The following is a 25,541-nucleotide window of genomic DNA, read 5'->3' on the forward strand; positions in this document are numbered from 1 at the left end:
TATACCAACACAACATATACTGAGAGAGAGTCTCCATACTGACCTATACCAACACAACATATACTGAGAGAGACTCTCCATACTGACCTATACCAACACAACATTGACTGAGAGAGACTCTCCATACTGACCTATACCAACACAACATTGACTGAGAGAGAGTCTCCATACTGACCTATACCAACACAACATATACTGAGAGAGAGTCTCCATACTGACCTATACCAACACACAACATATACTGAGAGAGAGTCTCCATACTGACCTATACCAACACAACATATACTGAGAGAGAGTCTCCATACTGACCTATACCAACACAACATATACTGGGAGAGACTCTCCATACTGACCTATACCAACACAACATTGACTGAGAGAGACTCTCCATACTGACCTATACCAACACAACATAGACTGGGAGAGAGTCTCCATACTGACCTATACCAACACAACATTGACTGGAGAGAGTCTCCATACTGACCTATACCAACACAACATTGACTGAGAGAGACTCTCCATACTGACCTATACCAACACAACATATACTGAGAGAGAGTCTCCATACTGACCTATACCAACACAACATATACTGAGAGAGAGAGTCTCCATACTGACCTATACCAACACAACATATACTGAGAGAGAGTCTCCATACTGACCTATACCAACACAACATATACTGAGAGAGAGTCTCCATACTGACCTATACCAACACAACATATACTGAGAGAGAGTCTCCATACTGACCTATACCAACACAACATATACTGAGAGAGATCTCCATACTGACCTATACCAACACAACATATACTGAGAGAGAGTCTCCATACTGACCTATACCAACACAACATTGACTGAGAGAGAGTCTCCATACTGACCTATACCAACACAACATTGACTGAGAGAGAGTCTCCATACTGACCTATACCAACACAACATATACTGAGAGAGAGTCTCCATACTGACCTATACCAACACAACATATACTGAGAGAGAGTCTCCATACTGACCTATACCAACACAACATATACTGAGAGAGAGTCTCCATACTGACCTATACCAACACAACATATACTGAGAGAGAGTCTCCATACTGACCTTTACCAACACAACATATACTGAGAGAGACTCTCCATACTGACCTTTACCAACACAACATATACTGAGAGAGAGTCTCCATACTGACCTATACAATACCAACACAACACATACTGAGAGAGAGTCTCCATACTGACCTATACGAACACAACATATACTGAGAGAGAGTCTCCATAAAATATACTTACAGATCTAGAAGCATGTTTTTTCTTCTTTGATTTCTTTTTGTGTCTTCTCTTCTCCCTCTCTTCTCGATCATGGTCTATAAGGGAAAATATTTTATATAAATTATAGGTCTCTTTAAAAACATTTTTAATTTTCTGTTTCTCACAATGCGAGATCTTAAATGGGACCAGAGTATTTAAAGTACAAACCTGAGTCTGGTATATAACTTGGTGACCTTGTGAGAACGTAAAGTACAAACCTGAGTCTGGTATATAACTTGGTGACCTTGAGAGTACGTAAAGTACAAACCTGAGTCTGGTATATAACTTGGTGACCTTGAGAGTACGTAAAGTACAAACCTGAGTCTGGTATATAACTTGGTGACCTTGAGAGTACGTAAAGTACAAACCTGAGTCTGGTATATAACTTGGTGAGAGTACGTAAAGTACAAACCTGAGTCTGGTATATAACTTGGTGACCTTGAGAGTACGTAAAGTACAAACCTGAGTCTGGTATATAACTTGGTGACCTTGAGAGTATGTAAAGTACAAACCTGAGTCTGGTATATAACTTGGTGACCTTGAGAGTACGTAAAGTACAAACCTGAGTCTGGTATATAACTTGGTGACCTTGAGAGTATGTAAAGTACAAACCTGTATCTGGTATATACCTTGGTGACCTTGAGAGTATGTAAAGTACAAACCTGTATCTGGTATATAACTTGGTGACCTTGAGAGTACATAAAGTACAAACCTGTGTCTGGTATATACCTTGGTGACCTTGAGAGTACGTAAAGTACAAACCCGAGTCTGGTATATAACTTGGTGACCTTGAGAGTTCGTAAAGTACAAACCCGAGTCTGGTATATAACTTGGTGACCTTGAGAGTACATAAAGTACAAACCTGAGTCTGATATATAACTTGGTGACCTTGAGAGTACGTAAAGTACAAACCTGAGTCTGATGTATACCTTGGTGACCTTGAGAGTATGTTAAATACAAACCTGAGTCTGATATATAACTTGGTGACCTTGAGGGTATGTAAAGTACATACCTGAGTCTGATGTATAACTAAGTGACCTTGAGAGTATGTAAAGTACAAACCTGAGTCTGGTATATACCTTGGTGACCTTGAGAGTACGTAAAGTACAAACCTGAGTCTGATATATAACTTGGTGACCTTGAGAGTACATAAAGTACAAACCCGAGTCTGGTATATAACTTGGTGACCTTGAGAGTACGTAAAGTACAAACCTGAGTCTGGTATATAACTTGGTGACCTTGAGAGTACGTAAAGTACAAACCTGAGTCTGATATATAACTTGGTGACCTTGAGAGTATGTAAAGTACAAACCTGAGTCTGATATATAACTTGGTGACCTTGAGAGTACGTAAAGTACAAACCTGAGTCTGATATATAACTTGGTGACCTTGAGAGTACGTAAAGTACAAACCTGAGTCTGATATATAACTTAGTGACCTTGAGAATACGTTAAGAACAAACCTGAGTCAGATATATAACTTGGCGACCTTGACCTTGACACTGATCGAGATTTCTTCTTTTTCTTTGATTTATGTCTTGATGACTGTTGTTCTTCCTCTGAATCACTGATTGGCTGAAAGGTAGACAACTTGGGTTATTTCTTTTATCAAATGGAAATATAACTATTTTGAAAACAAATTCAGAACTTGTGGGCATGCCACTGACCCTTGATATGTACCTAATTCTCCTAAAGGAAACATTGATATAGATGTGTACCCAATGCTCCTACAGGCAACATTGATATAGATGTGTACCCAATGCTCCTACAGGCAACATTGATATAGATGTGTACCCAATGCTCCTACAGGCAACATTGATATAGATGTGTACCCAATGCTCCTACAGCCAACATTGATATAGATGTGTACCCAATGCTCCTACAGCCAACATTGATATAGATGTGTACCCAATGCTCCTACAGCCAACATTGATATAGATGTGTACCCAATGCTCCTACAGGCAACATTGATATAGATGTGTACCCAATGCTCCTACAGGCAACATTGATATAGATGTGTACCCAATGCTCCTACAGGCAACATTGATATAGATGTGTACCCAATGCTCCTACAGGCAACATTGATATAGATGTGTACCCAATGCTCCTACAGGCAACATTGATATAGATGTGTACCCAATGCTCCTTAAGTTAACATTGATATAGATGTGTACCCAATGCTCCTACAGGCAACATTGATATAGATGTGTACCCAATGCTCCTACAGCCAACATTGATATAGATGTGTACCCAATGCTCCTACAGGCAACATTGATATAGATGTGTACCCAATGCTCCTTAAGGCAACATTGATATAGATGTGTACCCAATGCTCCTACAGGCAACATTGATATAGATGTGTACCCAATGCTCCTACAGGCAACATTGATATAGATGTGTACCCAATGCTCCTACAGGCAACATTGATATAGATGTGTACCCAATGCTCCTACAGGCAACATTGATATAGATGTGTACCCAATGCTCCTACAGCCAACATTGATATAGATGTGTACCCAATGCTCCTACAGCCAACATTGATATAGATGTGTACCCAATGCTCCTACAGCCAACATTGATATAGATGTGTACCCAATGCTCCTACAGCCAACATTGATATAGATGTGTACCCAATGCTCCTACAGCCAACATTGATATAGATGTGTACCCAATGCTCCTACAGCCAACATTGATATAGATGTGTACCCAATGCTCCTACAGGCAACATTGATATAGATGTGTACCCAATGCTCCTACAGGCAACATTGATATAGATGTGTACCCAATGCTCCTACAGCCAACATTGATATAGATGTGTACCCAATGCTCCTACAGCCAACATTGATATAGATGTGTACCCAATGCTCCTACAGCCAACATTGATATAGATGTGTACCCAATGCTCCTACAGCCAACATTGATATAGATGTGTACCCAATGCTCCTACAGCCAACATTGATATAGATGTGTACCCAATGCTCCTACAGCCAACATTGATATAGATGTGTACCCAATGCTCCTACAGCCAACATTGATATAGATGTGTACCCAATGCTCCTACAGGCAACATTGATATAGATGTGTACCCAATGCTCCTACAGGCAACATTGATATAGATGTGTACCCAATGCTCCTACAGCCAACATTGATATAGATGTGTACCCAATGCTCCTACAGCCAACATTGATATAGATGTGTACCCAATGCTCCTACAGCCAACATTGATATAGATGTGTACCCAATGCTCCTACAGCCAACATTGATATAGATGTGTACCCAATGCTCCTACAGGCAACATTGATATAGATGTGTACCCAATGCTCCTACAGCCAACATTGATATAGATGTGTACCCAATGCTCCTACAGCCAACATTGATATAGATGTGTACCCAATGCTCCTAAAGGCAACATTGATATAGATGTGTACCCAATGCTCCTACAGCCAACATTGATATAGATGTGTACCCAATGCTCCTACAGCCAACATTGATATAGATGTGTACCCAATGCTCCTACAGCCAACATTGATATAGATGTGTACCCAATGCTCCTACAGGCAACATTGATATAGATGTGTACCCAATGCTCCTACAGCCAACATTGATATAGATGTGTACCCAATGCTCCTACAGCCAACATTGATATAGATGTGTACCCAATGCTCCTAAAGGCAACATTGATATAGATGTGTACCCAATGCTCCTACAGGCAACATTGATATAGATGTGTACCCAATGCTCCTACAGCCAACATTGATATAGATGTGTACCCAATGCTCCTACAGGCAACATTGATATAGATGTGTACCCAATGCTCCTACAGCCAACATTGATATAGATGTGTACCCAATGCTCCTACAGGCAACATTGATATAGATGTGTACCCAATGCTCCTACAGGCAACATTGATATAGATGTGTACCCAATGCTCCTACAGCCAACATTGATATAGATGTGTACCCAATGCTCCTACAGCCAACATTGATATAGATGTGTACCCAATGCTCCTACAGCCAACATTGATATAGATGTGTACCCAATGCTCCTACAGGCAACATTGATATAGATGTGTACCCAATGCTCCTACAGCCAACATTGATATAGATGTGTACCCAATGCTCCTACAGCCAACATTGATATAGATGTGTACCCAATGCTCCTACAGGCAACATTGATATAGATGTGTACCCAATGCTCCTACAGCCAACATTGATATAGATGTGTACCCAATGCTCCTACAGGCAACATTGATATAGATGTGTACCCAATGCTCCTACAGGCAACATTGATATAGATGTGTACCCAATGCTCCTACAGCCAACATTGATATAGATGTGTACCCAATGCTCCTACAGGCAACATTGATATAGATGTGTACCCAATGCTCCTACAGCCAACATTGATATAGATGTGTACCCAATGCTCCTACAGGCAACATTGATATAGATGTGTACCCAATGCTCCTACAGGCAACATTGATATAGATGTGTACCCAATGCTCCTACAGCCAACATTGATATAGATGTGTACCCAATGCTCCTACAGGCAACATTGATATAGATGTGTACCCAATGCTCCTAAAGGCAACATTGATATAGATGTGTACCCAATGCTCCTACAGGCAACATTGATATAGATGTGTACCCAATGCTCCTACAGGCAACATTGATATAGATGTGTACCCAATGCTCCTACAGGCAACATTGATATAGATGTGTACCCAATGCTCCTACAGGCAACATTGATATAGATGTGTACCCAATGCTCCTACAGGCAACATTGATATAGATGTGTACCCAATGCTCCTAAAGGCAACATTGATATAGATGTGTACCCAATGCTCCTACAGGCAACATTGATATAGATGTGTACCCAATGCTCCTACAGCCAACATTGATATAGATGTGTACCCAATGCTCCTACAGCCAACATTGATATAGATGTGTACCCAATGCTCCTACAGCCAACATTGATATAGATGTGTACCCAATGCTCCTACAGCCAACATTGATATAGATGTGTACCCAATGCTCCTACAGCAACATTGATATAGATGTGTACCCAATGCTCCTTAAGGCAACATTGATATAGATGTGTACCCAATGCTCCTACAGGCAACATTGATATAGATGTGTACCCAATGCTCCTACAGGCAACATTGATATAGATGTGTACCCAATGCTCCTACAGCCAACATTGATATAGATGTGTACCCAATGCTCCTACAGCCAACATTGATATAGATGTGTACCCAATGCTCCTACAGGCAACATTGATATAGATGTGTACCCAATGCTCCTACAGGCAACATTGATATAGATGTGTACCCAATGCTCCTACAGGCAACATTTGATATAGATGTGTACCCAATGCTCCTACAGGCAACATTGATATAGATGTGTACCCAATGCTCCTACAGGCAACATTGATATAGATGTGTACCCAATGCTCCTACAGCAACATTGATATAGATGTGTACCCAATGCTCCTACAGGCAACATTGATATAGATGTGTACCCAATGCTCCTACAGCCAACATTGATATAGATGTGTACCCAATGCTCCTACAGGCAACATTGATATAGATGTGTACCCAATGCTCCTACAGGCAACATTGATATAGATGTGTACCCAATGCTCCTACAGGCAACATTGATATAGATGTGTACCCAATGCTCCTACAGGCAACATTGATATAGATGTGTACCCAATGCTCCTACAGGCAACATTGATATAGATGTGTACCCAATGCTCCTACAGCCAACATTGATATAGATGTGTACCCAATGCTCCTACAGGCAACATTGATATAGATGTGTACCCAATGCTCCTACAGGCAACATTGATATAGATGTGTACCCAATGCTCCTACAGGCAACATTGATATAGATGTGTACCCAATGCTCCTACAGCCAACATTGATATAGATGTGTACCCAATGCTCCTACAGCCAACATTGATATAGATGTGTACCCAATGCTCCTACAGCCAACATTGATATAGATGTGTACCCAATGCTCCTACAGGCAACATTGATATAGATGTGTACCCAATGCTCCTACAGCCAACATTGATATAGATGTGTACCCAATGCTCCTACAGGCAACATTGATATAGATGTGTACCCAATGCTCCTACAGGCAACATTGATATAGATGTGTACCCAATGCTCCTACAGGCAACATTGATATAGATGTGTACCCAATGCTCCTACAGCCAACATTGATATAGATGTGTACCCAATGCTCCTACAGCCAACATTGATATAGATGTGTACCCAATGCTCCTACAGGCAACATTGATATAGATGTGTACCCAATTCTCCAAAAGGCAACATTGATATAGATGTGTACCCAATGCTCCTACAGGCAACATTGATATAGATGTGTACCCAATGCTCCTACAGCCAACATTGATATAGATGTGTACCCAATGCTCCTACAGCCAACATTGATATAGATGTGTACCCAATGCTCCTACAGGCAACATTGATATAGATGTGTACCCAATGCTCCTACAGGCAACATTGATATAGATGTGTACCCAATGCTCCTACAGGCAACATTGATATAGATGTGTACCCAATGCTCCTACAGGCAACATTGATATAGATGTGTACCCAATGCTCCTACAGCCAACATTGATATAGATGTGTACCCAATGCTCCTAAAGGCAACATTGATATAGATGTGTACCCAATGCTCCTACAGGCAACATTGATATAGATGTGTACCCAATGCTCCTACAGGCAACATTGATATAGATGTGTACCCAATGCTCCTACAGGCAACATTGATATAGATGTGTACCCAATGCTCCTACAGGCAACATTGATATAGATGTGTACCCAATGCTCCTACAGGCAACATTGATATAGATGTGTACCCAATGCTCCTACAGGCAACATTGATATAGATGTGTACCCAATGCTCCTACAGGCAACATTGATATAGATGTGTACCCAATGCTCCTACAGCCAACATTGATATAGATGTGTACCCAATGCTCCTACAGGCAACATTGATATAGATGTGTACCCAATGCTCCTACAGGCAACATTGATATAGATGTGTACCCAATGCTCCTACAGCCAACATTGATATAGATGTGTACCCAATGCTCCTACAGGCAACATTGATATAGATGTGTACCCAATGCTCCTACAGGCAACATTGATATAGATGTGTACCCAATGCTCCTACAGGCAACATTGATATAGATGTGTACCCAATGCTCCTAAGGCAACATTGATATAGATGTGTACCCAATGCTCCTTAAGGCAACATTGATATAGATGTGTACCCAATGCTCCTACAGCCAACATTGATATAGATGTGTACCCAATGCTCCTACAGCCAACATTGATATAGATGTGTACCCAATGCTCCTACAGGCAACATTGATATAGATGTGTACCCAATGCTCCTACAGGCAACATTGATATAGATGTGTACCCAATGCTCCTAAAGGCAACATTGATATAGATGTGTACCCAATGCTCCTACAGGCAACATTGATATAGATGTGTACCCAATGCTCCTAAAGGCAACATTGATATAGATGTGTACCCAATGCTCCTACAGGCAACATTGATATAGATGTGTACCCAATGCTCCTACAGGCAACATTGATATAGATGTGTACCCAATGCTCCTACAGGCAACATTGATATAGATGTGTACCCAATGCTCCTAAGCAACATTGATATAGATGTGTACCCAATGCTCCTAAAGGCAACATTGATATAGATGTGTACCCAATCTCCTACAGGCAACATTGATATAGATGTGTACCCAATGCTCCTACAGGCAACATTGATATAGATGTGTACCCAATGCTCCTACAGCCAACATTGATATAGATGTGTACCCAATGCTCCTACAGGCAACATTGATATAGATGTGTACCCAATGCTCCTACAGCCAACATTGATATAGATGTGTACCCAATGCTCCTAAAGGCAACATTGATATAGATGTGTACCCAATGCTCCTACAGGCAACATTGATATAGATGTGTACCCAATGCTCCTACAGGCAACATTGATATAGATGTGTACCCAATGCTCCTACAGGCAACATTGATATAGATGTGTACCCAATGCTCCTACAGCCAACATTGATATAGATGTGTACCCAATGCTCCTACAGCCAACATTGATATAGATGTGTACCCAATGCTCCTACAGGCAACATTGATATAGATGTGTACCCAATGCTCCTAAAGGCAACATTGATATAGATGTGTACCCAATTCTCCTACAGGCAACATTGATATAGATGTGTACCCAATGCTCCTAAGGCAACATTGATATAGATGTGTACCCAATGCTCCTACAGGCAACATTGATATAGATGTGTACCCAATGCTCCTACAGGCAACATTGATATAGATGTGTACCCAATGCTCCTACAGCCAACATTGATATAGATGTGTACCCAATGCTCCTACAGGCCAACATTGATATAGATGTGTACCCAATGCTCCTACAGCCAACATTGATATAGATGTGTACCCAATGCTCCTACAGCCAACATTGATATAGATGTGTACCCAATGCTCCTACAGCCAACATTGATATAGATGTGTACCCAATGCTCCTACAGGCAACATTGATATAGATGTGTACCAATGCTCCTACAGCCAACATTGATATAGATGTGTACCCAATGCTCCTACAGGCAACATTGATATAGATGTGTACCCAATGCTCCTACAGGCAACATTGATATAGATGTGTACCCAATGCTCCTACAGCCAACATTGATATAGATGTGTACCCAATGCTCCTACAGGCAACATTGATATAGATGTGTACCCAATGCTCTCCTACATGTCTACAGCAACATTGATATAGATGTGTACCCAATGCTCCTACAGGCAACATTGATATAGATGTGTACCCAATGCTCCTACAGGCAACATTGATATAGATGTATACCCAATGCTCCTACAGGCAACATTGATATAGATGTGTACCCAATGCTCCTACAGGCAACATTGATATAGATGTGTACCCAATGCTCCTACAGGCAACATTGATATAGATGTGTACCCAATGCTCCTACAGGCAACATTGATATAGATGTGTACCCAATGCTCCTACAGCCAACATTGATATAGATGTGTACCCAATGCTCCTACAGGCAACATTGATATAGATGTGTACCCAATGCTCCTACAGGCAACATTGATATAGATGTGTACCCAATGCTCCTACAGGCAACATTGATATAGATGTGTACCCAATGCTCCTACAGGCAACATTGATATAGATGTATACCCAATTCTCCTAAAGGCAACATTGATATAGATGTATACCCAATGCTCATACAGGCAACATTGATATAGATGTGTACCCAATGCTCCTACAGGCAACATTGATATAGATGTATACCCAATTCTCCTACAGGCAACATTGATATAGATGTATACCCAATGCTCCTACAGGCAACATTGATATAGATGTGTACCCAATGCTCCTACAGGCAACATTGATATAGATGTGTACCCAATGCTCCTACAGGCAACATTGATATAGATGTGTACCCAATGCTCCTACAGGCAACATTGATATAGATGTGTACCCAATGCTCCTACAGGCAACATTGATATAGATGTGTACCCAATGCTCCTACAGGCAACATTGATATAGATGTGTACCCAATGCTCCTACAGGCAACATTGATATAGATGTGTACCCAATTCTCCTAAAGGCAACATTGATATAGATGTGTACCCAATTCTCCTAAAGGCAACATTGATATAGATGTGTACCCAATGCTCCTAAAGGCAACATTGATATAGATGTGTACCCAATGCTCCTTAAGGCAACATTGATATAGATGTGTACCCAATGCTCCTTACAGGCAACATTGATATAGATGTGTACCCAATGCTCCTACAGCCAACATTGATATAGATGTGTACCCAATGCTCCTACAGCCAACATTGATATAGATGTGTACCCAATGCTCCTACAGGCAACATTGATATAGATGTGTACCCAATGCTCCTACAGGCAACATTGATATAGATGTGTACCCAATGCTCCTACAGGCAACATTGATATAGATGTGTACCCAATGCTCCTACAGGCCAACATTGATATAGATGTGTACCCAATTCTCCTAAAGGCAACATTGATATAGATGTGTACCCAATTGCTCCTAAAGGCAACATTGATATAGATGTGTACCCAATGCTCCTACAGGCAACATTGATATAGATGTGTACCCAATGCTCCTACAGGCAACATTGATATAGATGTGTACCCAATGCTCCTACTTAAGCAACATTGATATAGATGTGTACCCAATGCTCCTACAGGCAACATTGATATAGATGTGTACCCAATGCTCCTACAGCCAACATTGATATAGATGTGTACCCAATGCTCCTAAAGGCAACATTGATATAGATGTGTACCCAATGCTCATACAGGCAACATTGATATAGATGTGTACCCAATGCTCCTACAGGCAACATTGATATAGATGTGTACCCAATTCTCCTACAGGCAACATTGATATAGATGTGTACCCAATTCTCCTAAAGGCAACATTGATATAGATGTGTACCCAATGCTCCTAAAGGCAACATTGATATAGATGTGTACCCAATGCTCCTACAGGCAACATTGATATAGATGTGTACCCAATGCTCCTACAGGCAACATTGATATAGATGTGTACCCAATGCTCCTACAGGCAACATTGATATAGATGTGTACCCAATGCTCCTACAGGCAACATTGATATAGATGTGTACCCAATGCTCCTACAGGCAACATTGATATAGATGTGTACCCAATGCTCCTAAGGCAACATTGATATAGATGTGTACCCAATGCTCCTACAGCCAACATTGATATAGATGTGTACCCAATGCTCCTTAAACTAATGTGTCTTCCTACAGCAACATTGATATAGATGTGTACCCAATGCTCCTACAGGCAACATTGATATAGATGTGTACCCAATGCTCCTAAAGGCAACATTGATATAGATGTGTACCCAATGCTCCTACAGGCAACATTGATATAGATGTGTACCCAATGCTCCTACAGCCAACATTGATATAGATGTGTACCCAATGCTCCTACAGGCAACATTGATATAGATGTGTACCCAATGCTCCTACAGGCAACAAATTGATATAGATGTGTACCCAATGCTCCTACAGCCAACATTGATATAGATGTGTACCCAATGCTCCTACAGGCAACATTGATATAGATGTGTACCCAATGCTCCTACAGCCAACATTGATATAGATGTGTACCCAATGCTCCTACAGGCAACATTGATATAGATGTGTACCCAATGCTCCTAAGGCAACATTGATATAGATGTGTACCCAATGCTCCTACAGGCAACATTGATATAGAGATGTGTACCCAATGCTCCTACAGGCCAACATTGATATAGATGTGTACCCAATGCTCCTACAGGCAACATTGATATAGATGTGTACCCAATGCTCCTACAGGCAACATTGATATAGATGTGTACCCAATGCTCCTACAGCCAACATTGATATAGATGTGTACCCAATGCTCCTACAGCAACATTGATATAGATGTGTACCCAATGCTCCTACAGCCAACATTGATATAGATGTGTACCCAATGCTCCTACAGGCAACATTGATATAGATGTGTACCCAATGCTCCTACAGCCAACATTGATATAGATGTGTACCTAATGCTCCTACAGGCAACATTGATATAGATGTGTACCCAATGCTCCTAAAGGCAACATTGATATAGATGTGTACCCAATGCTCCTACAGCCAACATTGATATAGATGTGTACCCAATGCTCCTACAGCCAACATTGATATAGATGTGTACCCAATGCTCCTACAGGCAACATTGATATAGATGTGTACCCAATGCTCCTACAGGCAACATTGATATAGATGTGTACCCAATGCTCCTACAGCCAACATTGATATAGATGTGTACCCAATGCTCCTACAGGCAACATTGATATAGATGTGTACCCAATGCTCCTACAGGCAACATTGATATAGATGTGTACCCAATGCTCCTACAGCCAACATTGATATAGATGTGTACCCAATGCTCCTACAGGCAACATTGATATAGATGTGTACCCAATGCTCCTACAGGCAACATTGATATAGATGTGTACCCAATGCTCCTACAGGCAACATTGATATAGATGTGTACCCAATGCTCCTACAGCCAACATTGATATAGATGTGTACCCAATGCTCCTACAGGCAACATTGATATAGATGTGTACCCAATGCTCCTACAGGCAACATTGATATAGATGTGTACCCAATGCTCCTACAGCCAACATTGATATAGATGTGTACCCAATTCTCCTAAAGGCAACATTGATATAGATGTGTACCCAATTCTCCTAAAGGCAACATTGATATAGATGTGTACCCAATGCTCCTACAGGCAACATTGATATAGATGTGTACCCAATGCTCCTAAGGCAACATTGATATAGATGTGTACCCAATGCTCCTAAGGCAACATTGATATAGATGTGTACCCAATGCTCCTACAGCCAACATTGATATAGATGTGTACCCAATGCTCCTACAGCCAACATTGATATAGATGTGTACCCAATGCTCCTACAGGCAACATTGATATAGATGTGTACCCAATGCTCCTACAGGCAACATTGATATAGATGTGTACCCAATGCTCCTAAAGGCAACATTGATATAGATGTGTACCCAATGCTCCTACAGCCAACATTGATATAGATGTGTACCCAATTCTCCTAAAGGCAACATTGATATAGATGTGTACCCAATTCTCCTAAAGGCAACATTGATATAGATGTGTACCCAATTCTCCTAAAGGCAACATTGATATAGATGTGTATCCAATGCTCCTACAGGCAACATTGATATAGATGTGTACCCAATGCTCCTAAGTTAACATTGATATAGATGTGTACCCAATGCTCCTATAGGCAACATTGATATAGATGTGTACCCAATGCTCCTACAGCCAACATTGATATAGATGTGTACCTAATGCTCCTACAGGCAACATTGATATAGATGTGTACCCAATGTTCCTACAGCCAACATTGATATAGATGTGTACCCAATGCTCCTACAGCCAACATTGATATAGATGTGTACCCAATTCTCCTAAAGGCAACATTGATATAGATGTGTACCCAATTCTCCTAAAGGCAACATTGATATAGATGTGTACCCAATGCTCCTACAGGCAACATTGATATAGATGTGTACCCAATGCTCCTACAGGCAACATTGATATAGATGTGTACCCAATGCTCCTACAGGCAACATTGATATAGATGTGTACCCAATGCTCCTACAGCAACATTGATATAGATGTGTACCCAATGCTCCTACAGGCAACATTGATATAGATGTGTACCCAATGCTCCTACAGCAACATTGATATAGATGTGTACCCAATTGCTCCTACAGCCAACATTGATATAGATGTGTACCCAATGCTCCTTAAGCAACATTGATATAGATGTGTACCCAATGCTCCTACAGGCAACATTGATATAGATGTGTACCCAATGCTCCTAAAGGCAACATTGATATAGATGTGTACCCAATGCTCCTACAGCCAACATTGATATAGATGTGTACCCAATGCTCCTACAGCCAACATTGATATAGATGTGTACCCAATGCTCCTACAGCCAACATTGATATAGATGTGTACCCAATGCTCCTACAGCCAACATTGATATAGATGTGTACCCAATGCTCCTACAGGCAACATTGATATAGATGTGTACCCAATGCTCCTACAGCCAACATTGATATAGATGTGTACCCAATGCTCCTACAGCCAACATTGATATAGATGTGTACCCAATGCTCCTACAGGCAACATTGATATAGATGTGTACCCAATGCTCCTTAAGTTAACATTGATATAGATGTGTACCCAATGCTCCTACAGGCAACATTGATATAGATGTGTACCCAATGCTCCTACAGCCAACATTGATATAGATGTGTACCCAATGCTCCTTAAGTTAACATTGATATAGATGTGTACCCAATGCTCCTACAGGCAACATTGATATAGATGTGTACCCAATGCTCCTACAGCCAACATTGATATAGATGTGTACCCAATGCTCCTACAGCCAACATTGATATAGATGTGTACCCAATGCTCCTACAGCCAACATTGATATAGATGTGTACCCAATGCTCCTACAGGCAACATTGATATAGATGTGTACCCAATGCTCCTACAGGCAACATTGATATAGATGTGTACCCAATGCTCCTACAGGCAACATTGATATAGATGTGTACCCAATGCTCCTACAGGCAACATTGATATAGATGTGTACCCAATGCTCCTACAGCCAACATTGATATAGATGTGTACCCAATGCTCCTACAGGCAACATTGATATAGATGTGTACCCAATGCTCCTACAGCCAACATTGATATAGATGTGTACCCAATGCTCCTACAGCCAACATTGATATAGATGTGTACCCAATGCTCCTACAGCCAACATTGATATAGATGTGTACCCAATGCTCCTACAGCAACATTGATATAGATGTGTACCCAATGCTCCTACAGCAACATTGATATAGATGTGTACCCAATGCTCCTACAGCAACATTGATATAGATGTGTACCCAATGCTCCTACAGGCAACATTGATATAGATGTGTACCCAATGCTCCTACAGCCAACATTGATATAGATGTGTACCCAATGCTCCTACAGGCAACATTGATATAGATGTGTACCCAATGCTCCTACAGGCAACATTGATATAGATGTGTACCCAATGCTCCTACAGGCAACATTGATAAAGATGTGTACCCAATGCTCCTACAGGCAACATTGATATAGATGTGTACCCAATGCTCCTACTGTCATCATTGATATAGATGAAAAAGAGAGATATGTGTTTCCAAAAACGAAATTATCTATATAATAAGAACTTGTTTCATGAAAATCCATGAAAAAGATAGTTACCCCCTAAAGTTACACAACTGTAAAAGCTTATATCATACTTACAGATTTTGACCTTGAACGTGAGCGTTTATTTTTATGTTTCTTGGACTTCTTCTTTTTAGAGTGTTGATGATAACAAGTTTCCTCGAGGACGATGATGAATTCTTTATACAGTCGAATCCTCTCAGCCTCCAACGTAATGGCTTCATAAGCTGCCTCCTTTTCTATACGTGTCCGCACCTACACAACAACAGGAAAGGTTTAAAGGGGGTAACTATCAGGAAATTGATGTGGAGTTATTAATCAATTTTATAAAAATGAAAATATTAATTAGTACAAGGTTCTGCGAGGGTGGTGTAGTCCAGTTTGTATCTCAGTGTCAAACGACTCTGACTTATATAATGACACTCGACCATGACCATGACTTACATAATGACACTCGACCATGACTTACATAATGACAATCGACCATGACTTATATAATGATAAAAGCATAATGTGAAGGTCCAGTATTTATATTTTACCAGACAACAGAATACAAAGATTTTTCACATGGGGTTCTCAGCAAATCAAAGATGATTAGCCAATGTTAAACAAAAACATTACAAACTATTCCTCACCTCTTCCCAACGATGTTCTACTTCAATTGGAGGATTCAAATTCTTTAGCATCGTCTTGAAATTTCCTTCCAGCTTCCGCAACTGTTCATAGATAGTTAAGCGAAAAAATCATGGTTCAGTTTTTTTTAACTTAGATTAACTTGCTACTTTGATAAAAAAAAATTATGGTTTTATATGTTTTGTCTAAAACAGAATAAATTGATGTTCTAAATAAAGATATGTTATGAAATTTCAATTGATAATGGTAATGAAATAAATTTTACTGAATTTCAAGTATAATACCTATTTAAGATTCTGCAATTTATGGCCAAACTAATCAAACAAAATTGTTTTACTGTATTTTGATGCCTTATATATCCGTTACCTTTCTGGCCTCCTCTTTTAGCCTTTCCCGCTCTCTAGCTTCTGCCTTCTCTATCAACTAAAAACAAAAACAATGGCAGGTTTCATAATTTTAGGTCATTTCCCCTCTGTAATCTCATTACTTCTTCCCATCAAATGAGCCAATATAATTGTACGTTCAGCATTAGATAACAATGGATTATATTCTATACAAGAAATCCTTTGAAGATTCATCTTTAATTCTGTTTATTCTGGAATAAATTCTTTTCAGATTTCTCAATGGTTTAGGTTTTTCGTGTAATTTACATATCATTCCAATTTTAAAAGAGACCCTCTAAAGGTTAAATGTGAACTTTCCCTGGTCTACTGACCAATTAGTCCACCTACACTGTTATAGGTTAACTTGATGTTCCCTGTGTCCAAGCCACCAGATCGTTTATCTAACACAATAGCTGATGCGAAATCTTCATAAGACGTCGAGACCTCGACCAGAAATCCTCGCTCGCGCAGGATCTCCTTGACAACTTTTTTCTCATCATGGAATCTCGCTTTGAGATCCTCGACGTAAAATTTGAACAAGTCTAGTGGCGTGGAGCCGGGCTGTCCGAGCATGTTAGTGAAGCGAACGTCTTGACTAATCACAGGGTACAGGTCCATCCACAGGGACATGGAGTTCAGCTTGGCCTGTTCATGGAGTTCATCCAACAGGACCTGGAATCAATCATAACATAGATCCATCATAATTAGTTTTAATTGAGGCATTGGGGTGACATGTCAATTATTCATGAATACTGAATTTGAAATTTGGTTGAAGCTAGTGATGATCCTTTCGCATCATATAAAAGTGAAGTCATTAATTATACTTAGAAGAACCATGGAAAAAAATGGAACCAATGGTCTATATGAAGATCATACACAATTATTCCAATTAGAAGCACAGTTGTCCTACATAAGTCATATTCATCAAATACAGTACCTGAACCGTTTAACGTTCCCAGCCTAACGCAAACACAAAAATATCATCCGTTAGCTAACGCTAACGATTGCTAACGCTAACAATTAACGATTAACGATAAACGATTAACGCAATACCGGCTAACGATTAACGATTAACGCAAAACGATCGGCTATGATAAACCGGAAACACCATTGTTATAATCACGGACCCGGCTTGACGGTAAATAAATTACAGATCTTGACGTTCTGAAATACAAACTAAAGTACAAGAAAAACTGGAGTATGTTCAGGATTAAAGTTTCTGTATATCATATAAACATTTGCCTATGAAAACTATATGGACATGATGAAGTCAAAGACGACAGTACTCAATGCAAAGTTTCCACTTTACATGTACAAAATGTAGGTTTACAAAATAAATTACATGTGCAACTGTATATTTGGAGAAAGAATGGTATTATTCTAAAGTGTCTCATATACCCGATATTTTATGAAATAACAAATTGTTACAACATCTCTTTACTGATAATAACACAATGAAGTCAAACACGACTGTACTCGATACGAAGTTTCCACTTCACACGTACAAAAAGTACGTTTACAAATTACGTGTACAACCGTATGTATTACGAGAGAATTGTATTATTCTAAGTGTCATATTTGTCTGACATTTTAAGAAATAACAAACAAATTGTTACAACAACACTTTATTGATAATATTACCGTCACAATGTCAATAACTTTAGTGAAGCGATCAGGCATATACTGGTACTTAAAATAGTATCATGGTATTGAAATGACCAATAAAATATATTTTCACACAAACACATTTAAAATGCAGTAAATCAAATTTTCATGTATATGTTTGATTTCTATAATCGATGTTTCATAACTCAACAATTGTAATAATTAACATCTTACAGTGTTTCCCGCATCAATCACAAGTTTCAGGTTGGGTTTTTTTCAGATTGTCGAAAGGCTCTTTCGCTTACCATGGAAAATTGTATTCTCGGAATATTTGTTTCATAACGGATTACACGCTGTGTATTACTAGGGTGTGCATTCATAAAAGCTCATTGCTTACAATTGACTAGGCATCGATTTTAGGGTCGTACATGTACATTTACAAATGCACATACAAACGCCACAGCTACTGTAATAAAGATTGAACATTTGAATTCCTGTTTCGCCATTTGCAGTTCTCTCATTTTATAGTTCATGCATATAATAAAGATATAAAGAATGAAAATATTTCACATCCAGTTATGTTACTGTAAAATTGCATTGCGACAATTTTCTACGTATATTTGTAACTGGTGTAAGAAATATAGTTATTTGATCACATTTCACATAAAGCAACTCTTCAATTTACAGTTTAAACAAATTAATTATTCATACAATGTATAAGTGTAAGCTAATTCATTCCAACGTAATATATAGGAAAGCATATTGCACACATCAAAACTTTGAAATACGACATTACATATATATGTGTACGTGAAATGTACTGTCACAGTGTATGGGGCACAGGTAAGTTGGGTATAAAGTTAATCTCCCTCCCAAGAAGGTGTTAATTACAGGTGATCTCCGCCCGTGGCCAGCTACAGGGGGTCGACACAAGGTAACACCAGTTGTGACCTATATACCTGTGCAGGTAAAATACCCGTGCGCGTCACGCTGGGAATTGAAGGGTTCCAGGTACAAATAACAACGAACACATGTGAGAAGGTGCCCGTGACTGTTCAGATTTTATTGATATGAGCTTAAACGTATATCCGTGTCTGATTTGACACGCGTACAGTACGTGTGAAGGCTTACAATGTAATTATATATAATTAACGTACCCCTGCACAGTTCGAATTCTCTACACGTGTTCTACATGTAGTTGTAGGTATACTCGTACAGTGCAAACATTTACATCATTTTATTCAATTTCATATAAATACAAGTACTATATAATTAATTGCGTTTAAAAATATGTACATGTAAATGCCAAATCTCACCTATTCCCCGTGTTCAAACTCGTCATATTAATGATTTTCAAATTTCACGAATTTATTTACAAATCTCCCGAGTCTTTTTTTGCGTTCTTCGTACATCGAAAATATTTAACATAACAAGAACAATATTATGCAGCGCGTCTGTAATAACGTTTTTATATTTTTATTATCTGTTTTAGCTATTTTCTTGTGTAATCTTTCAGTTGTCGTGGATTCTTTCTAAAATAATGCTTTTGACATTCATATTCTGTAAGACAGTTTCGTTATTATTTGAATTGCTTTCGCAGAAATCATAGTAACAACAAACATATATAAGATACATGTTTCTGATAAGAATAATAATAAAAGTGAAAATCACATTAAGTTTTGAAATGTCATTTAAATACGAGTATTTCAGAACGTTTTCACGGATAGGATCGTCATGTATGCGATCTTGTTACTGTACATATTTTTATTTCAACCACTTCTAACAAACATATTTACATCCAAAAGAGATATAAAATGCAATACAATACACTTTATTCATTTTTTTTACTTCATAGATGTTATGATAATCGCTTCTACGCGAAGCGGTAAACGTAATATCTTAGTAGATAAAAACGAACATTATATCCGGATCGTCAAAGCATCTCACTGGCATTTGGTTCTATTTTTAGTGGTTAACGTTAGCGGAAGTGGGTCCTGCTAACGATTAATGCAAACGATTTCTAACGCAAACGATTGTAAACGCAACTAACGATTAACGATTGCTAACACAAACGATAACGATTAACGATAAACGATTGCTAGCGCTAACGATTGCTAACGGAAATAACGCAAACGCAAACGAAACGCAAATTTGGGAACGTTAAACGGTTCAGGTACTGTAGCTACTAATCTATAATTAACTATTAATAATTAACAACACTCTACCAGAAATCCCTCTCTGTTTTTGCGTTGCTGACGTTTTACTCGTCTCCTTTCTCTCTCCTTCTCATCATCAAATTCCTGTTCCAGCATCCGGATGTGGTCCTCAAAACATACCAGGGCATCCTCCTTGTCCATATCTACATCAGAAAGACAGGTAATTTATCTATATATCTACATGTCTATATCTACATCAGAAAGACAAGTAATTTATCTATATACCTACATGTCTATATCTACATCAGAAAGACAGGTAATTTATCTGTACACCTACATGTCCATATCTACATCAGAAAGACAAGTAATTTATCTATACAATCCTTGTCTATATCTACATCAGAAAGACAAGTAATTTATCTGTACACCTACATGTCTATATCTACATCAGAAAGACAGGTAATTTACCTATACAATCCTTGTCTATATCTACATCAGAAAGACAGGTAATTTATCTATACAATCCTTGTCTATATCTACATCAGAAAGACAGGTAATTTATCTATACAATCCTTGTCCATATCTACATCAGAAAGAAGAATTTATCTATACAATCTTGTCTATATCTACATCAGAAAGACAGGTAATTTATCTATACAATCCTTGTCCATATCTACATCAGAAAGATAGGTAATTTATCTATACAATCCTTGTCCATATCTACATCAGAAAGATAGGTAATTTATCTATACAATCCTTGTCATTCTATGTCATATCTACATCAGAAAGACAGGTAATTTATCTATATATCTACATGTCTATATCTACATCAGAAAGACAAGTAATTTATCTATATACCTACATGTCTATATCTACATCAGAAAGACAGGTAATTTATCTGTACACCTACATGTCTATATCTACATCAGAAAGACAAGTAATTTATCTATACAATCCTTGTCTATATCTACATCAGAAAGACAGGTAATTTATCTGTACCTACATGTCCATATCTACATCAGAAAGACAGGTAATTTATCTGTACACCTATGTCTATATCTACATCAGAAAGACAGGTAATTTATCTATACAATCCTTGTCTATATCTACATCAGAAAGACAGGTAATTTATCTATACAATCCTTGTCCATATCTACATCAGAAAGACAGGTAATTTATCTATACAATCCTTGTCTATATCTACATCAGAAAGACAGGTAATTTATCTATACAATCCTTGTCTATATCTACATCAGAAAGACAGGTAATTTATCTATACAATCCTTGTCTATATCTACATCAGAAAGACAGGTAATTTATCTATACAATCCTTGTCTATATCTACATCAGAAAGACAGGTAATCTATCTCTACATCTCCTTGTCCATATCTACATCAGAAAGACAGGTAAGTTTTCTATACACCTCATTGTCTACGTATATCTACATCAGAAAGACAGGTAATTTATCTATACAATCCTTGTCCATATCTACATCAGAAAGATAGGTAATTTATCTATACAATCCTTGTCCATATCTACATCAGAAAGATAGGTAATTTATCTATACAATCCTTGTCTATATCTACATCAGAAAGATAGGTAATTTATCTATACAATCCTTGTCTATATCTACATCAGAAAGACAGGTAATTTATCTATACACCAATAAATCCTCAAAAATGTCTATATCTACAGAAAGTAACTGTTTTAGTTACCTAATGAGACATGTTATCGGTATTAATTGATATACAAGCGAGAATAATCTATAGATGGTCCTATGACCTACATAGGATCTGCACAAGTAACATAACATGTGGTAATGTATCCAGACATCTTACCAACCCAGCCACCAGGTGACCCCAGTAACTATTGATTGTCTGAGTCATCTGTGAAGCCTGGGTTAGAGATGGTAAGGGAAGTAACCCTATTATTCATATATTAAATCATAAACTTACTGTGTAGGTCTGGGTCGTCTGTGAAGCGTGGGTTGTCCAATAACATCTGCTGAGCCTCAGACCAAGTGGTACTGTTCGTCAGACTTGGCATGCTGTCAAGAATCTCTGCGAACACCTTGGTGTTTCTCTTACGTAGTGCCTTGGATTCTTCCTGTTGGGGAGGCAAAACAAAAACTGATGATCTCAAAGGTACTTAGTAGTTCTGGTAGTCTCCAGTAATTATCGTTATCAAGAGGTTCAGAGATCTAATAATGGGCTTACAGCTTTCTGGGGTATAAGGTAACCAAATTAGTTCAAAGCAAAAAAAACTTTGTCATATATTCAAGATCTATTTGCAATTTTTGCAATTTTTACCCCACAAAATATTTTTTATCCTAGTGGATAAGACATCTGAATATAAACCTTTATCTTCCCTGGTGACATTAAACTTGTTTACTTAAAATAATGATATTTAGTTTAAAGGAGTGAAATGTATCAAATTTTAAAGATATATTCTCAACAACTCGCATAACTTATGGTCTCAGTTGTCAAACAAAACAATAAATGACATCTTAATGGTTAAGCCCTCTTGTTCCAAATGACATTGACCAACATTGAAGGGTTAAAGACACCAAACCTGTTAGAATCCTATACTTTTCTAATATATCTGACATACCTTTTCTTTTTTGGCTAACATGTGAGTGACATCATCAAACAGCTCTCGTCTGTCTCGGTCGTGTACCACCTTCCACACCTCCTCACCACCAAACATATCATCTGCTTTCCTGGTAACAACATCAAAAGGACCAAGACTTTACCGTGAGGTAGAAACATGCACTGAAAGGCTGATCAGTATTTTCATGCAAATCTATCAACTTAAATAGCAGAAAGCAAAACTTTTCAAACAGAGAACTTTTGTAGCTGTATATAATCCATAAACATATACATAACCAATACATTCTGTATAGTAAGTGTTACTATGGGGTAGGATTTCCATCCTATTTCTTTTTTCCTTTTCTAGCTTTCCTGTATACATAACTTCAAATTGTGCTTGTAGTTAAATTTTACAAAAGTTGAGAATTTTCAACAGGATTAACAGAGTATGCTTTGTAATTATAAAGATTACCAGTATTTGAGAGGAGAGTATGCTTTGTAATTATAAAGATTACCAGTATTTGTGTATGCTTTGTAATTATAAAGATTACCAGTATTTGTGTATGCTTTGTAATTATAAAGATTACCAGTATTTGAGAGGAGAGTATGCTTTGTAATTATAAAGATTACCAGTGTATCTTTGTTTGTAAAGATTACCATGCTTCGTAATTATAAAGATTACCAGATTCCAGTATTTGAGTATGCTTTGTAATTATAATGATTACCAGTATTTGAGAGGAGAGTATATTTGTAATTATAAAGATTACCAGTATTTGAGAGGAGAGTATGCTTTGTAATTATAAAGATTACCAGTATTTGTGTATGCTTTGTAATTATAAAGATTACCAGTATTTGTGTATGCTTTGTAATTATAAAGATTACCAGTATTTGGATGCTTTGAATTTAAGTTAAGTATGCTTTGTAATTATAAAGATTACCAGTATTTGTGTATGCTTTGTAATTATAAAGATTACCAGTATTTGTGTATGCTTTGTAATTATAAAGATTACCAGTATTTGTGTATGCTTTGTAATTATAAAGATTACCAGTATTTGTGTATGCTTTGTAATTATAAATTTACCAGTATTTGTGTATGCTTTGTAATTATAAAGATTACCAGTTTTGTGTATGCTTTGTAATTATAAAGATTACCAGTATTTGTGTATGCTTTGTAATTATAAAGATTACCAGTATTTGTGTATGCTTTGTAATTATAAAGATTACCAGTATTTGTGTATGCTTTGTAATTATAAAGATTACCAGTATTTGTGTATGCTTTGTAATTATAAAGATTACCAGTATTTGTGTATGCTTTGTAATTATAAAGATTACCAGTATTTGTGTATGCTTTGTAATTATAAAGATTACCAGTATTTGTGTATGCTTTGTAATTATAAAGATTACCAGTATTTGTGTATGCTTTGTAATTATAAAGATTACCAGTATTTGTGTATGCTTTGTAATTATAAAGATTACCAGTATTTGTGTATGCTTTGTAATTATAAAGATTACCAGTATTTGTGTATGCTTTGTAATTATAAAGATTACCAGTATTTGTGTATGCTTTGTAATTATAAAGATTACCAGTATTTGTGTATGCTTTGTAATTATAAAGATTACCAGTATTTGTGTATGCTTTGTAATTATAAAGATTACCAGTATTTGTGTATGCTTTGTAATTATAAAGATTACCAGTATTTGTGTATGCTTTGTAATTATAAAGATTACCAGTATTTGTGTATGCTTTGTAATTATAAAGATTACCAGTATTTGTGTATGCTTTGTAATTATAAAGATTACCAGTATTTGTGTATGCTTTGTAATTATAAAGATTACCAGTATTTGAGAGGAGTGTATGCTTTGTAATTATAAAGATTACCAGTATTTGTGTATGCTTTGTAA

At 37.9% G+C, this 25,541-nt stretch overlaps 1 protein-coding gene across 4 annotated transcripts in view; it reads right to left on the reverse strand.

Moving 5' to 3' along the window:
• Window positions 1-25,541, reverse strand: part of LOC138314165 (pre-mRNA-processing factor 40 homolog B-like) — a 45,014-nt gene that overhangs the window by 11,431 nt on the left and 8,042 nt on the right. For all 4 annotated transcript variants that reach the window (XM_069254351.1, XM_069254349.1, XM_069254348.1 and 1 more), the window contains exons 12-20: window positions 23,662-23,770; window positions 23,007-23,157; window positions 21,121-21,254; window positions 17,639-17,962; window positions 17,274-17,330; window positions 16,910-16,990; window positions 16,353-16,529; window positions 2,770-2,881; window positions 1,290-1,363 (exon numbers count right to left, since the gene is read on the reverse strand). In XM_069254351.1, the coding sequence (XP_069110452.1) occupies window positions 1,290-1,363; window positions 2,770-2,881; window positions 16,353-16,529; window positions 16,910-16,990; window positions 17,274-17,330; window positions 17,639-17,962; window positions 21,121-21,254; window positions 23,007-23,157; window positions 23,662-23,770 (1,219 nt within the window). The remainder of the gene's footprint in view (window positions 1-1,289; window positions 1,364-2,769; window positions 2,882-16,352; window positions 16,530-16,909; window positions 16,991-17,273; window positions 17,331-17,638; window positions 17,963-21,120; window positions 21,255-23,006; window positions 23,158-23,661; window positions 23,771-25,541) is intronic.

Source organism: Argopecten irradians, chromosome 2, assembly GCF_041381155.1.
Source record: "Argopecten irradians isolate NY chromosome 2, Ai_NY, whole genome shotgun sequence".
NCBI lineage: Eukaryota > Metazoa > Mollusca > Bivalvia > Pectinida > Pectinidae > Argopecten > Argopecten irradians.